The sequence below is a fragment of the Ipomoea triloba genome, chromosome 14, assembly GCF_003576645.1.
Source record: "Ipomoea triloba cultivar NCNSP0323 chromosome 14, ASM357664v1".
Lineage (NCBI taxonomy): Eukaryota > Viridiplantae > Streptophyta > Magnoliopsida > Solanales > Convolvulaceae > Ipomoea > Ipomoea triloba.
Genome location: NC_044929.1, coordinates 16,434,643 through 16,451,350, shown reverse-complemented (window position 1 = coordinate 16,451,350; position 16,708 = coordinate 16,434,643). Strand labels below are relative to the sequence as shown.

General features: G+C 33.8%; 2 protein-coding genes across 2 annotated transcripts; both read right to left on the bottom strand.

The window, feature by feature from the left end:
* Positions 1-2,046: 2,046 nt before the first annotated feature.
* LOC116003779 (40S ribosomal protein S3a-like) lies at positions 2,047-4,445 on the bottom strand. The gene is made up of 7 exons (XM_031243704.1): positions 4,336-4,445; positions 4,202-4,249; positions 3,936-4,041; positions 3,182-3,319; positions 2,911-3,096; positions 2,513-2,713; positions 2,047-2,366 (listed from the first exon to the last, which is right to left on the bottom strand). The coding sequence occupies exons 1-7, from the start codon at positions 4,344-4,346 to the stop codon at positions 2,274-2,276; spliced, it is 783 nt and encodes a 260-aa protein (XP_031099564.1). The 5' UTR covers positions 4,347-4,445; the 3' UTR covers positions 2,047-2,273.
* An 8,344-nt stretch (positions 4,446-12,789) lies between these two features.
* On the bottom strand, positions 12,790-15,018 carry LOC116005060 (60S ribosomal protein L10). The gene is made up of 4 exons (XM_031245286.1): positions 14,890-15,018; positions 13,558-14,059; positions 13,139-13,220; positions 12,790-13,042 (listed from the first exon to the last, which is right to left on the bottom strand). The coding sequence occupies exons 1-4, from the start codon at positions 14,897-14,899 to the stop codon at positions 12,974-12,976; spliced, it is 663 nt and encodes a 220-aa protein (XP_031101146.1). The 5' UTR covers positions 14,900-15,018; the 3' UTR covers positions 12,790-12,973.
* Between the last annotated feature and the right edge of the window lie 1,690 nt (positions 15,019-16,708).

The following is a 16,708-nucleotide window of genomic DNA, read 5'->3' as shown; positions in this document are numbered from 1 at the left end:
TTTTTTTTTTTTTTTTTTTTTTTTTTTTAAGTTAGGGATAAAAAAATACAATTAACTCATAACTTTTTAGTCGACCAATTACTAATATTACCAGTACCATTATTCTTTATAAATCTACTAAATACAGTAAGAATCAATATTGGTAAGGTTATAAAGTGAATAAAAATTATGTTGGTGTAATAATGTGAATTGATAACTTGTACATTTTGATTTATTCCTTGTACGATGATAAGACATTTCTAAAGTTACTATCTTTCACTTTTTACTTTTCCATTTATGTACAAACTTTAGTATACGGAATATTTCGTTAACTATTTACTATTTTAACTTACTCATTGAAAAAATATTGACTAAAGTGTCATCGGGCACTATGAACTATATATCTGATTATTCATGCCGCACCTTGACCTTTCACAACGTATATATTGAGCCACAAACCAAAAAAAGTTTTTCACCTAGAATTTTTTATAGGTTTTCCGGTTTTGATGATGACATGGCGCGGTAATAAGCTGATGTGGCATTATTTCTCAGTCCAAGCATTTTTAATTATTAAAAAAAAAAACAACTAAACGGTTTCCCCTATTCCCCCAAACTCTAGTTCCTCCGAATCTGACATTAGCTATCCTAGAGACGATAACGATCCAGCCGCGAAGAGTTTACGGATGGCTTTACCTTTGCAGGCGGTGGAGCCTTGACTTGTTTCAGAGAAGGAGAACGATCCTTCAACCGTGTTGACTCTATCGTTGCCTGCGCCTGGAGCAAATGACGACATTTCTTTGTTACATTGGCATTGGCATTGGCAAAACTAACTAAACCAGCCTAAAATAGCTTTCTGGGAAAACGATAACGGACTTATAATTGTCCTTTGAATTCTGGAATTCAAATGGATTGTTTGGGTGCTAAAAATTAGTTAATTAATGAAAAAAAAAAAAAGTTGAAGCAGGACAGGATTCTCAACGGAAAGGATGACCGGCTTGCATTGCACCTAATTCGGCGACCAATTGCATCGTCCGACCGATAACTGCAGCAGTGCTAGCGGCAATCGCGTGTGCCGTGGTATTGGGCGATAGTTTTTTATTTTAGCCTAAGCATCCCTTCACCTATAGTTCTTTCTTTTATCCTTTGTTTATTAAAAAAAAAAAAAACGTTGAAGCAGGACAACAAACATCACAGATTGCAGCAGGCAATACCACAGATTGCAAGTTCATAGAAAAGGTTAAGCCTTCCGCAGGCAATACCACAGATTTCAGCAAGAATGCTAGAAGAAAAATGAAAAAGGAAAAAAAAAAAGTCCATGTCATCGTATTAATACCTGTAACCTTTAGGTAACCTGTAAAAAATTCTAGGCGAAAAATATTTTTTGGCTTGTGGCTCGATATATACGGTATGAAAGGTCAGGGTGCGCATGAATAATCAAATGTGTCCAATGACACTTTAGCCAAAAATATTTTCTAACTTTTTAACAACAACAATGATGGGCCATCATGCCTAGCTCACCAGGCCGGGCCGGGGTCTTCTTCTGATTGAAGGAAAATCTTAGGATGAAAAGGGCGAAGCAATATGGTTTTGAGCAGTGGAATATAAGTCATGGCAATTGTATCGTGCAGTACAGTGGGATTTCACAAATATTTAATGCTGAGGCTTCTTGGTCTCAGCGCTCAGGATTGCTTCCTGCTGAGAGATGAGGCTAGGGTGCCAAGTGCCCACAGATTAATATCTTTGATTTGTCTGTTGCCTCTTCCCCTCTCCTTTCCATAACATTAACAAACTTTTTCTAACTCTTCTTGGTCTCACCTAAGTCAATTACCAACCTAAATTCATTTACTTTTTTACCAATTAAAGTATGAAATTTTCCTGGTTGGTGGCGTCTCTACTCACCAAAGTAATGCAGTGATCTAAGGTGCTAGAGGTCAACTCCAAGGCCAGTGTATGCAATTCAAAGAAACAGGGAAGGTGATGGGTATGGCAATATAAATGCCAAAGTAGCTAATACAACATCTGTAAATCTGCCACGAACATCAATTTAACATTTATGTGAAATGGGAATTGACAGACAACAAATTTGATTTAATTTCAGTAGAATGATGAACACTATTTTTGTTCAAACATATGATTTCAAATGGCAAGCACAAGGTATCTAAAATGAGAAAGCCAATAATTACTATTTTTGCATTCTCTAAAATTGATGAAAGAGGAAGTACATGAAACATTGTCTTGCTTGAGAAATTGCTTTTTAGAATTATATCATTATGGTAACACAGAAAAATTCCATTTTAAGCTCCTACTGGTTCAGCTGCCTCAGCAATTGGCTCATCAGCCGCCCTGTCCACCTTCACACCAACATCTTCTGAATAGTCACCATGGACCTACATCCAACCAAATTAGAGGAATTGAATTTAAACACCTTTAAATACTCAGTTCCTTGATAACTCTACTGAAACACTCATCCCCACCAAACACAAAAATTCAACTGGCATCTCAATTACACAAACAAGTTGGAAAACATGGCTACCTCCATCAACTTGCCAAGGTCAAACTTGGGAGCTTTCAAGATCTTGACTTTGCGAATGAACACATTCTGCAGAGGATAGATGCTAGAAGTGGCCTTCTCAATGTCCCTGCCAATTGATTCAGGAATGAACTTTTGGACCAAGTCCTTCAGATCACATGATTGTGCCTGGTTAACCATGATTTCACGCATCTTGCGACGAATCTAACCATCCAAAGAAGACACAAATAAATATCTATTCACTATTGTATAAAAACGATTCGGGTATCAGGACATCTTTGTATTCAAACTTCATAATGATCTCATTAAACCAAGAAACCGATATCAAAGAGAAACATAATTCCATATAATACTAGACTACATGAATGGACGCATTCAAATTACAAGCAGTAGAAATTTACCTGACGGATCTGGCTGGACTGAGCATAGCATGTCCTCTTTTGCTGGTTAACACGCTTCTTGGTAAAGCCAATGCAGAACATTCTCAATGTATAACTGTCGGTAGTTTTAACATCAACATGAGCCTCAATCAATGATTGCCACTTCCTCACTAGTGACCTCAATTTATCAGTTGTGAAGTCCATACCCTGTTATTTATAAAGAAAAATGTTGGCATCAACAATAAACTTGAAGGGGAAGACATGATGAAAATTACAGAACGTGCTGTCATACCCAGAAGTTTGTAAGGACATTCCTTCCTTGAACATCCTCAGCTCTCAACCGAATCTTCCTGAAGGCATGATCCTCATCACCCTGAAGATCAGCCAATGATACCTCAAAGACACGGTGCTTCAGACCTTCTGAGGCAATCTGATTAAAATAATAGAGATCATTAGCTTGTAGCTCTTTTAAGCAAGAAAGAAAATGACAAGAATATATAAAAATGATCGTAATATAAATAAGAAAAACACTTCCACAAAGCAATTGTTTAATAACAATGAAAAGGAGCATTGCATGTATGCACATAAAGCACTAATACACAAAAACATCGATGAAAGCTTCCATCAAGAAATTGTTAAGGGAGCATTGGGAGTAAACAGAAAAGCATCCATTGTTGGGAGTAAACAGGAAGCTAATTTTTGCTACTATTTATAAAGGATATGATCAAGAACACCGAACAAAAATGCAGTGGCATATGAACTCCACTTAGCTGTCCAAATCACTTTGGTTATGTTCTTATAGCACATAATAATGTACAACTAATACCTTCATCTGATATGGCAGTTAATGAAAGCATTAAACATACTCTACAATACACAACCAAGTCAGAAAACCAATCAAACACCAAAACCAACTCCCATTAGTGCAGTACCGCAAAAAGAAATCAAAATTACAAATCCTGAAATGGAAATTCAATCAAAGGTTTATTCTCAAGGCATTTGGCACATATGGCAATTAATAAAAACATTAAAGACATGTAGAATACCTTGGTACCCTGAGTACGGGTAACAAGAGTTTTGCCGATGTTTCTGGTGGTGAATACGGAGGGAGCCTTAATGTCATACCAGTCCTTCTTAGCAAAAGGATCCGCACTACAAATCCCAAAAGCAATGGAAAGAAAAAAAAAAAAAAAATCAGCTAAAGAGGTTCAACTGTTCCAATTTCTTCTCTTAAAGTGCAAAACAAGTTGAAATTTTATCAGCTTAATAATGTAACCGAAACAGTGAATTGAAAGAAAGGAAAAAAGCTTACGCCTTCTTTTTTCCTCCCTTCTTCCCCTTGGAAATCCTCTTGTTCTTGCTGTGACAGAATGCACGAGGATTAGAAGAGTGCACAAGATGCATTTTAATACATGTGGTGATAGATTAGATGCATAGTTTACCCACCCGACTGCCATGGCGTTGAGAGCTGCCTAGCTGCGAGTGTTCCACTGGATGCTCCGCTCCAACTGCAAAAGGAATACCCTGTCTCTATAATCTATTTATTTATTTACTTATTATTTTCCCACAACCCTAGTTGTTCTATCAGTTGGGAATTGGGGCCCGATTTAATGGGCTTTATCACTTATCTACTTGCTCCCGCCCCAAATGTGTTTAAGAATCGAAAATTAAATACTCCGTATTTGATAATTAAAATTCACTTCAGTAAAAATAGTTTAATTGCTTCATATAAAATTAGATTAGAGGCTTTGGGGGCTTTGCTCTCTGACACTGAGGATAATTAGTTGATGGTGATGGGGTTTACTCATAACATTAACTCTGGTAGTTTGGACAATTCTCAAGGAGCTATAGTTTATTTTTAGACATGTTTTGACTTTTGAGATTGTAACTCCAGATGTGGTTGTCAAATTGTGAACTATTCTTATATTGAATTGAATTTGCTTGAAGCCTGCAAACTCAAAATGGGATATTCACACCCACTGCATATACTGATATATATCAAGGGAACAAAATACTCACTAATTTGATGCCTCTTCAGCAGATTATAAAGGAGAATAGGATGGGGTTTTCATGGCCACAAAGAGAGAGTTCCTATAATATGTAATTGGGAAAAGTGTCAAATTGATCCCCTAAGTCAAACTGATAGTGCAATTAGATCCCGCCAAACACACATAATTACTATTTTTTTAGGTAACCCCGCCAACTAATATTTTTTTTAGTTAGGCTGTTCTCAACCCTGCCAATCTTCTCCTTTCTAATCTATGTGGCAAGAGAGAGTTTTTTTATTTATTATTATTTAATGCCATGTGTGTTGCAATAGGAGAGAGAAATTGCTAAATTAGCAAGAGGAGAGAGAATGAAAAAGTGGGAGAAAAAACATGGTAAATCTGATTTGTATACTTTTTTATCTTTTTTTATTTCCTATTATATTATTTAGTTGTTATATTTATAAGAGTTAATACCACAAATGGTCCTCTAACTATTGGACTAGTACTCCTTTTAGTCATCGACTTTCAATTCGATCACAAATGGTCCTCTGACTTTCATTTTTGACCACAAATAGTCATCCATTAAAAATTTTGTTAAATAGGTGTTAAATCTAGGGGTATTATCGTCAAATTGATATATATAATTGTCATAAAATAAAAATATTTACAATTTTTCACCAACAAACATAATTGAAAAATTAACAAATATAAATACTCCTAAATAAAAAAGACAATACACATTATTCTTGTAATTATGCGTACAAAATGAAAATTTAATATTAGAGCTATCTGTTTTTAATTTAACCAACAGATTAAAATGGAAGAATTTTTTTTAAACCTTGTTTCCATAATTTTCATGGTTGTTCATACATGGATGATTAATAGTTTTTACTCTTCATTAATCGATCAAACATTTTGTTTGGGACATAACTGAAGGTCGCCACCGTTGAATTAATATAATTAATCAAGTACAAATTGCGAACATTAATCATGGATTTTTTTTAATTTGTTCATTTATGTGATTTGTCACATCCATTTTGTTATTATATTTATTAACTTAATGTTTATTAATGTTTGAAATTAATTATGGTGTCATATAATTCTCAAAAAGAAGTAATCATAATAATATTAATCAATTTGACGATATTACCCATAGATTTAACACCTATTTAACAGAAATCTTAACGGAAGACTATTTATTGTCAAAAATGAAAGTCAGAGGGTCATTTGTGGTCGAATTGAAAGTCGATGACTAAAAGGAGTACTAGCCTAATAGTCAGAGGATCATTTGTGGTATTAACTCTATTTATAATATAATATGCAAATTTCAAATAGTAAAGAATTTACAAATTTGATTATGTGTAAGTGAGACCCATTTTAAAAAGTTAGAGAAATTTATGGGTTAAGGATAGCCTTATACTCCGTATTTGATTGAAGGTTTCTAAGGAATGTCTACATAAAAGCCTACTAAGGCCTGCAAAACACTCCAATTTGCAGGAGAAAGAATTCAACAAAAACGCCCATTTCCATTTGATAAAAACTGATCCATTGTGTTTTACGGTTCCAAAAGCAAATGAAAATCAACCATTGGAGATTGCCTAATGAAATTTGATTTCAATTTCAATAACTTTCACATTTGGGTTCCCGTTCCCTCATAAAAAGTACTTAAGTGTGTTTGGTTCGCAAGGGAATCGAAATCGAAATGCAAATTAAATACTTAGTAATGAATTCTGATGTAAAAAGTACTTATGTGTGTTTGGTTCGCACAATGGAATCGGAATCGGAATGAGAATTAAATACTTAGTATGTGTTTGGTTCGCACAAGGGAATTGGAATCGGAATGGGAATAAAATACTTTATAATGATAATAGGTTTTGGTGAAAGTATTTTGCATGTTTGGTAGTAGAGTGCAATTAGAATGATTACCAATATTAATGTTTGGTTGTGTATGACCCTATAATGGGAATAAAAGTTTTAAAAATACAAAAATAAAAAATCAAGGCAATTAATCTTAATATAATATGAACAAAAAAATTCAAAACAAAAATCTAAAAGTACTAATCCAAACTTTAAAAAATTAGATTACCAATAAGATAGAATGATACCATTTTAAATTATGGAATGAGATTTTTTATTGAAGAGATAATCAAATCTCATAGTTGTGTTTTAAAAAGTTGTCAACCAAACACTAACTATGATTTTGATTCCCATTCCTAGTGTGTAAACCCACGAACCAAACACACCCTTAGTAATGTATTGGAATAATTATCAATAATGATATTTTGGTTAGGTATAACCCTTTAATGTAAATAAAGGTTTTTTTTTTTTTTTGAGAAATGTAAATAAAGGTTTTAAAAATAAAAAAAAATTAATACAATTGATCTTAATATAATAACATCCAAAACACTAACATGAACAAAAAAAAAAACTAAAACAAAAATTTAAGAGCACTAATCGAAACTTAAAAATCAAATTACGAATAAAATAAAATGATTTAAAAAGTTGTAACAAAACACTAACTATGATTTTGATTCTCATTCATGATATGTAAACCCATAAACCAAACACACACTTAACAAAATTATGGTGATTCACAAATTCACAACCATATCCTTGTTCCATCTCACTTTTTATATTGTATTGACCATCATTGGCAAATTCATTCAATTATACACGAGAAAAAGAAAAAGAAAAAATAATCATTGTTATTCAATTCCCAAATGTGTTTGGATCAATAACGACTTGCTTCAACTTTTCATCAAATTTACATAAAGATGCTCATATGGCTTTTTTATGAATGTTGTTCTGAAGCTCCTTATGCAATAATGTTATTCTTTACAAAAGGCTTTATAAAGCTTTCGTCTCAATTCATATTGAGCCGCGAGCAATCTACGTTTGTGATCTCGTATATTTTGCTTCTCCGACATCTTACTGAATTTCCCCCTCATCTTTTTGCAAAAAGCCGTTCCACGGTGGTAAAGTCTCATCTTGTGTGTTGGCCGAAGTCACAATAGTCACATTGAACCCTCAAATATGTTCGAAGATCTCGAAATGATCTTCCAGTTCCAGGGAGAATTCGCAAAACTCCGTTTCCATCGAGAATTTAATGGAATTTTCCGGTATTTCGACCGGAGAATCTAACAGAGACATTACTGTGGAGATTCTGACCAAAAAAGAATACATTCCATGCCCTCGGAGAGTTCTTTGTCGTGCTAGGTCACTGACATATCCTTTTTTTTTTCTTTATTTGATCTAAATAATGGATTGGATCGAAATGACTTTCCTGTCGAAGTCCTTTGTGTTTGTATTAATTTTTGACTGCACGGAATCTCCATAGCCAATTTTCCATTTTTGATAGAAGGTGCTGTCTTTGGTACTACTCTTATTTTACACGACCCAGGAACTTCCATAACGTTGGCGTGATTCGGTTTGAGCAATTGATCCTGACGTGATACATCTTCATAATGAAAATAGAGTGGAAACATGAGTTTGCTTTTCTAGTATCTATAGAAGAAGCATTGTGAACTATCTGCTTCAAAAAGATAGTTGGTTGAATGAAACTTCTTCGATCAAAATACGAATGAGATCAAAAAGGCCATCGCAAACAAGGCAATAGCTTCGATTAGAGCAAAGCCGCATAACTAAATGATTGTTTAGATGGATTTTGCGCCACAGAATGAATCAAAGAAATGAAGACGTTTCCAATACCGACAGAGACTACCCTCATGATTACCAAATGTTATTTAATAGGTTAATGATAGTCTGATAGGTTTAACTGTGTACGTCACGGAGAATAAGATCTTCGAGCATATTGTATATTTTCATGAGATCGATAGGTTCCAAATTACATGGACCTACCACTTTAGTAGAGATAACTTTTTCGACTAAGTCTGGATATGAAAGATTATCGGGTAGACCAAGGTTATGTATATCTCGAATCTCTTTTATGCTCTTTTCGAGCGCACTATTCAAGAGGTCTTTTGACGATTCGAAATAAGGATTCTTCCGCATTGATGGAGAACAATTGGCCTGGTCTAGTTCTAGTTCATACTCCCCTTGCGTTATTTCACAGAAGGATTTTAGAGTCTTGAGTAGAATTTTGTTTTTGTCCATTTTTATATTATAGTCATGTTGTGCTCTGCTCCCCCAAACAAAAAGAGAGACTTATTCTTGCTTTCCCAATGAAGGAAGGCAGAAATTGCCGGTTGGCTTAGTCCAACCAAAAAAGATATGGGACTTTTCGGACATTGTTTGAGATAAGTCAAGCTTGGACCGACTTAAGTCAAGACTGGCTATCTCTCTCTTTATATACGCAAAAAAAAGGCGAAGAGTGACTACTGATTTCTTCTCGTAGTTCCTCTCTTGTTAGTGTAGTGATACGGATACTCCTCTATGCGAATGTTTAGGCTTTCAAAAGACGAGTAAGAGGTGACCGATCTGTCTATTCTTATTCTACCAGTAAGTGAGATATCTTTCTCGGAATATCCCTTACACAATAGCAGGGAGGTCTTTGAACGAAATCGAATAGTACTTACACTTGAATTGTGACTTTCCTTCAAGCAGGAATAGGAATGAATCCATAAGCTGCTATCGTACCGTCTCTTGCGAGAAGAAGGGTCTTAAAGAGATCAGGAAAAAACCCTTAGTTATCTTTTTATAATAAAAAATCAAAAAGGAATGCCATGAGAAAAACCTTGGAGTGGAGCAGATTATTATCTTCAATAGATAACCTAAAATTGTTTGATCTATGTAAAGAGTTCGGCAGGCTATCTTTAGATGAGAATACTGACGACAACACTGGTGAGTCTTCGTCTTCTGCAAATCAAGTTCAACCTTCATCTTATGGTAGTATTACTCGTTTCTTACGAAGTTGGAGACATACTCCTTGGAACCTGTCTATTACAGAGCAGCTAAAAGCTCCTTTTATAGAGTACCCTCGCGCTTATATGGGTTCATTACCATCCGATTCGTGTGATCTTACTATGGGATTTGGTTTTCTCTTTCTTTCTGGCCAGTCTGAGTTCTTAACACAAGATTTGAAGTTACCTGAATCCTTTGATAGGTTGTCTTTTATAAAAAAATACTCTAGGTTTATCATATAGTAGCATATCTCCTTTTACCGATTCTATGTTACCTTATTGCAGTTCTGGGGCCGGATTGCGTACTTTTGTCAACGAGAACTTAAACAAGATCTTGGTTGAGGTAATCACTTATTGTGATGGAAGCTATGGGCGTTTCTTGGTTCTGGTCATCATCTTGGGTATTGGTGGTACGGGTATACGCCTGGCTTTGTCTATTCTGCTCCAGAGGGTGGGGTGTTCACATCGTTTAACACATATTCTTCTTTTTTTGATGCACCAAACTTTCATAAGATTCATTTTCTTGAAAGAAACGATATTTTCGAATCGATGGAAAATGCCATTGGGAATGAGCAGCCTTTTGCTGAGATAATGATCTCTGCTAGCGGAAATGCTCAGGGTGTTGGTTTAGGTGTGATGGTTGCTTTCTTTCTAGCTGTAGGTATAGTACCTCATGCTACTAATGAAAATAATGAATGATGATGAATCCAAAATTAATGTATAAGTATAAGAGTTGTTATTATTTTCTTCCTTCCACTACCATTTTTACTAGATATTTTAGTACAGTAGAAGATCCTTTACTGCAGCAGATGTCTACTATTCTTGATAATATCTTATATTCATATGAGGATGATTTATATAATATTGACCAAATCCTTAATAGGGAAATACTACTATATGGTAGATATGTTCTATATCCGCTTGAAGTTATATTCATATAAAAAAAAAAAGCGAGATCTTTCAGTTTTATTTAAATTATAATGAATACTATAATTCATTCATTGATATTCCCGATTTAATGAATACCTCAGATCCTGATATAAAGATTGTGGTTCTTCCAACTAAAGATGATACATTCTTGTTATTGGGATTATCCGAATTATTATTACGTCAAGCTGGGGCGTCATTTCAGTCTTGTAACAGGAAGGAGTGCACCGCAAGACCAGACAAGTTGCTCCCTCGCAGCGGCGGCATCTGTCTTTTAAGTTAAGTCATTTCCTAAGACGGGTCCTCTTTATTCTATGATAATCCAAGTTAAAGCGACACCTCACGAACTTCTTACTGGGGCAGCAAGAAAACTCCTGCACGAACAAGCTTAGGAAAGAATAGATTTAAGAGTCTCAATTAGTTGTTGCTTGTTGGAGGCGAAGCCCTTTACCGTTGCTTGTTGGGTTTGTTCTAAGTCAAAGCCATTTGATTGATTAAAGTTCCATGCTGCTCACCACTCCTCGAGGCCAAGGACGGGGTCGAACCGTCATTCTAGGATTTGCAGTCCGATACATTTCCAGTATGTTACCTAGCAAAACCCGCCACCTCATGTGCCAAAGTCAAACGGTTGTTCTTCCTTTTCCGCTCCCTCTTTTCTACATATGCTAGGCGAGTTACCAGAGAAGAGGGGACAACTTCTTTCTCCGATCCTTTGCCTTGCTCAATATTCCCTTTATGATTGAAAGTAGCAAGCCACTCTACTACTGGTACAGAGGCCAGATAGAAGGTTGCTTCTCCAGCCCAGCAGATCCATTGTTTATGCGGCAGTGCAATGCAGCTGAAATGAGTAAGCCCCTTTCCTTTAGTAAGGTATAGGTTCGGAAAAACTCCAAAACTAGGGTTCCAAAAACCTTACCTTATATTATAGAAAAGTTTTAGAAAGGGGCACCCTTACTTACCCCTAAACTACAAGCCAACGTCTAAAAAGTCGTTGCGTGCTGCTTGCAGGCTCGAAAATCTCTCTTTCGCCTCTCCTCCCTGTCTAAATTCTGATTAATTAGCTTCTTCCTTTGCGCAAGCGCTTGGTTCGCCCCTTGTTGTGTTGCATTTTGTGATCTTCCGCTTCAGTTTGCGTTTTTCGGATATAGGGATCCGACGTTGATTTCCGGAAATGTCAGCTCCTATTCACTTAAAACAGAAAACAAATATTCTTAAAAATAATTTTACGCGCCCAAGGCTGGGCGCGCGTGAGGCGCATAAGGTTCCTCAGTGGGACCAATTCCAACCTGCAGGAGAAAGAATTCAACAAAAACACCCATTTCCATTTGATAAAAACTGATCCATTGTGTTTTACTATTCCAAAAGCAAATGAAAATCAACCATTGGGGATTGGCCTAATGAAATTTGATTTCAATTTCAATAACTTTCACATTTGGGTTCCCGTTCCCTCATAAAAAGTTTTGGTTCGCAAGGGAATCGAAATCGAAATGCTAATTAAATACTTAGTAATGAATTCTGATGTAAAAAGTACTTATGTGTGTTTAGTTCACACAAGAGAATCGGAATCAGAATGAGAATTAAGTACTTAGTAATGTATTGGAATAATTATCAATAGTGATATTTTGGTTAAGTATAACCAATAAATAAAGGTTTTAAAAATAAAGAAAATTAATACAATTAATCCTAATATAATAACATCCAAAACACCAACATGAAAAAATATAAAAAATTAAGAGCACTACTTAAAAATCAAATCACAAATAAAATGAAATGATTTAAAAAGTTGTAACAAAACACTAACTATGATTTTGATTCTCATTCATGATATGTAAACTCATAAACCAAACACACGCTTAGCAAAATTATCGTGATTCACAAACTCACAACCATATCCTTGTTGCATCTCACTTTTTATATTGTATTGACCATCATTGGCAAATTCATTCAATTATACACGAGAAAAAGAAAAAGAAAAAATAATCATGGTTATTCAATTCCCAAATGTGTTTGGATCAATAACGACTTGCTTCAACTTTTCATCAAATTTACATAAAGATGCTCATATGGCTTTTTTTATGAATGTTGTTCTGAAGCTCCTTACGCAATAATGAAGAAACAGAGAAATATAAGCTATCAAGCACAATAATTTCACCCAACATTAACTGAATATATCAAAATAACAGGTGCATGCATAACAGTAATGATACAAAAAACCAAAACTCACAGTAAATCTTATATTAAGTTTCAAAATCTTGGCTCAGAGAAACTAGAAAACTAATGTGCTAGGCAGAGACTTTGAAATTAAGAGGTTTAAGCAGCTGCATCTATAAATGCTTTCCCAGGTTGGCGTTTTGCAAGAGGCCCATGGCATCCCAAAAGCTAGGGGAAAAAAAGAAAGGAAAAAGGTGTCTCAGATACAGATAACATGAAAGCAACACTAGAAGGTGTGAATTTATAATGATAGAAGAATCTAACCTTGGCATTGACACCATCAGGTACAATACGGCCTTCTTTCTTGAAGTTGACATAGTCTGTACGACTGAACTTTGTGAAGCCCCTACAAATATAACATGGGAGAAGAAAACAAAGCACATAAAGATTTTGATTTCAGGATAAGGGAACAAAAGCATGCTAGACAAAAAGATCATCAAATCACTAGTTACTAATTCTGAACAATAGAGCTATAGATTTGGAAACCCAAGCTTAGGAATGTTAGGAATCTATGGAAGTTATATTACTAAGTCAACAATTAAAAGCTACACATGAAACCAGAGGTACAAGGACAGTTCAAAGAATTGTTTAAGAACAATTGTTAAGGCAATTCATGTGTGTGTATTTTATCCTAGATAGTGCAATGCTTCAAGATTATAAAAAGATCAATGGAGAATAAATACCATTTCCTGCTAACAATGATCTTTTGACGGCCAGGGAATTTGAATTTGGCACGGCGCAAGGCCTCCTGTGCATTGTTGCTGTTTGAATCCTTGCAGCGGACAGATAGAAGAACCTGACCGATGGCAACACGGGCACAAACACCCTGTGGCTTGCCAAAAGCTCCACGCATTCCAGTTTGGAGCCTATCAGCTCCAGCACATGACAACATCTTGTTAATACGAAGCACATGGAATGGGTGAACCCTCACCCTTAGGTGGAAGGCATCCTTTCCTGCAAATTTGGTCATGTACTTATTGCAGGCAATACGAGCAGCTTCAAGAGCCTCACTTGAGACATTCTCCTTCTCCCAACTGACCAAATGCACACAGAATGGGAATTCATCAACCCCCTTCTTCTTCATTCCGACATCATAGATCCTAATCTTTGGGTCAGGCACACCACGGCAGTACCTTGACTTTGGGTAAGGCTTATTCTTAATCTGGCGGTAACACCTTGCTGGTCCTGATTGCAGTGTAGAAATCACAGTATTAAATTGTGAACATTTAATATAGAATGGATAGAAGGTATTGGAGAGTACAAACCATGTTAACTACCCTACAAGATGTCAGGGGGTGGTGTCAAATACACTAACTTCAAAGACAGAAAAAAGTATTGCCAAATCCAACACCACAATTAAAAGTTTTCCCATAAAAACTGAAGGACCAAACAAATTCTCTCCATGCCAGACAGGGGATCAAGGATATCATCCTTCATTTCTTTCAAGAAAAGCAGACTATATAATTCCAACTCATTTCATACTTTTTATAGAGCACATTCTTTAACTTAAAATATCAACAGCATTTCTTATCTAATTAACTCAATCTCCATCATCAGTCTAAGAAATATTGGAAACTTGAATATTAGCACCAGCTAAAGCAATTAGAAAGCAAATACTGCATTCTTACTGGAAAGAATCAGATGCACAAAAGGTCAGAAAATTACGAGTAACCAAGCATAGATCCATAGTTACAATAACAAATTTTAGCTATAAAACTAACGAAGACACACATTTCCAATAACTCGCTTCAAAACCATAGCTCAGAAAAAACAGAATAAAATCAAAACTACAATCTATTAATAAAAAAAAGTTACACAACAGCATTCAAACTCAATTAACATACGGAAGGAAATTGAAGAAATACACAAACAAATCTACTTTCATACGTTTCAAATTTTACTATCAAAACTATTTCTATCATTTCAAGTAACGATAACAACAGTATATATCTTAACGTGCGTACATTTGTGAATAATTAATGGATATATGCTAATGAAAGAGGAGGGTATCTCACTTCTCCCCATGGCAACGACCGTTGTTTCTTCTTCTTCTCCTAGTCTGTCGCCGATGCCTGCGACTCCAAGCGCCCCTAGGGTTTCAGCTGAAAATAGGGGAGTGAGACAACTATAAAAAGCCCTAAGGTGATGAAATTATACTGCCCGTATGGGCTTGCATTGGGCCGACTTAAGAAATGGATTAAACCTCACTAGGTCAGTTTTTGACAACTATAAGAAGCCCTAAAACCTATGTCAAGTTTACTCTTTATTACTATTTACTCTCTCCATCTTATTTTATATGTTTTGATTCAATTAACGTAATTTGACATTGTCAACTAATATGTAGTGTGATGGTACCTTCGTTACAATTCTATGTAGATACAAATAATATTTATTAATATGTATATATGCAAATTCTATAACATAATTTCTGTAATTATAATCTATATTGATATATTATAATTAAAATAATTAAATTTAGAAATTTAAAAAAATAGCATTTTAATTTTGTATGATTAATATATTGCATAAGTATATATATGTATGTATGCATTTTTAAAAATATAAATATTTATGAATACACATTTTGTTAATTTCATAATTTTATTTTTTATTAATTATAATTAAAAAAAATTACATTTACAAATTAAAAGAATTTAATTTTAAAATTTATATGGATTATTGTAGTAACTAACTATATTACATATTTAGACAATTTTTTAAATATTTTTGAATTTTTAATTAAGAGTATGAGTTTAGATATATTTTAAAATTTCTTTTAATAAGTAATAATATGTATAATTATGTCAGACTGTCAGTAATCACAATTCTATAAAAAAAAATGTATATATATTTTCATATTGTACAAAATACTATAAATATAATATATGTCTACATAAATGGATAAAAAGAGAAATTGATAAATATTATATAATTTTTTTCTTTGCATGAAAAAACATTTTTATTTTAAAATTTTGCATTTGATATCTGAGTTTTGTTTCAGAATCTACTTTGGTCATATTTTAAACTTTGAGTAACACTTGTATGAGACAATTCGTAAGACGGGTCGGATTTTTTTTATTACTAGATCAAATATTTGATTAATGGGTCGGATCTTTGACATCATTAATTATAGATCCGACCCGTCTCACGGATTGAGACCATGAGACGGTCACACACAAGTTTTTGCCTTAAAGTTTTGTTTGTTATCATAAATAGTAATATATGTTTGGAAACCATTTAGTTTTGTTTCTAAATATTTTCAACCCATAAATGTAGCACAATCAAAACATCTCTAGATCATCATTTAAATAATAAGTTCATAATAGACTTTGAAGATCTATGATATGTTTTTAACGAATTTATTGAATGTTTATTTTTATTTAGTTCTATTATCTCTTATTCTTCTTCATTTTAAATTGATAGATCTCGAGATGATGCATCATTCTTAAATATGTGAATTTCAATTAATTTAACAACATTATATTTAAATGTGAGATATTTACCCAATAACATTATATTTTTTTCAAACTCCGCAAATGTAAGTTAGTTCAATTAGTTCATTTTTATGTTAAGTTTTCTCCGCAAACGTAAATTAATTTATAATATTTAAATAATAACTATTATTTTAGATTTGTATTTTTTTTTATAATTTATGATATTTTATAAAATTTGTTACAAAAATACTAAATTGAATAGAAGATTTCAATTTTATCTTATTAGAATAAATTAAAAATCTATTTTGATTTAGAATTTTTTTAATTTTAATAGAATATATATATATATATATATATATATATATATATATATATATATATATATATATATATATATATA

Excerpts from the sequence above, each read along its gene's own strand:
- LOC116003779 (XM_031243704.1), bottom strand. Across the intron at positions 2,714-2,910 it reads AGTCCAGCCAGATCCGTCAG|ATTCGTCGCAAGATGCGTGA; the intron begins GTAAATTTCTAC and ends TTGGATGGTTAG. Across the intron at positions 2,367-2,512 it reads ACCTTGGCAAGTTGATGGAG|GTCCATGGTGACTATTCAGA; the intron begins GTAGCCATGTTT and ends GGTTGGATGTAG.
- LOC116005060 (XM_031245286.1), bottom strand. Across the intron at positions 13,221-13,557 it reads ATCATTGTTAGCAGGAAATG|GGGCTTCACAAAGTTCAGTC; the intron begins GTATTTATTCTC and ends TTATATTTGTAG. Across the intron at positions 13,043-13,138 it reads CTGATGGTGTCAATGCCAAG|CTTTTGGGATGCCATGGGCC; the intron begins GTTAGATTCTTC and ends TTTTTCCCCTAG.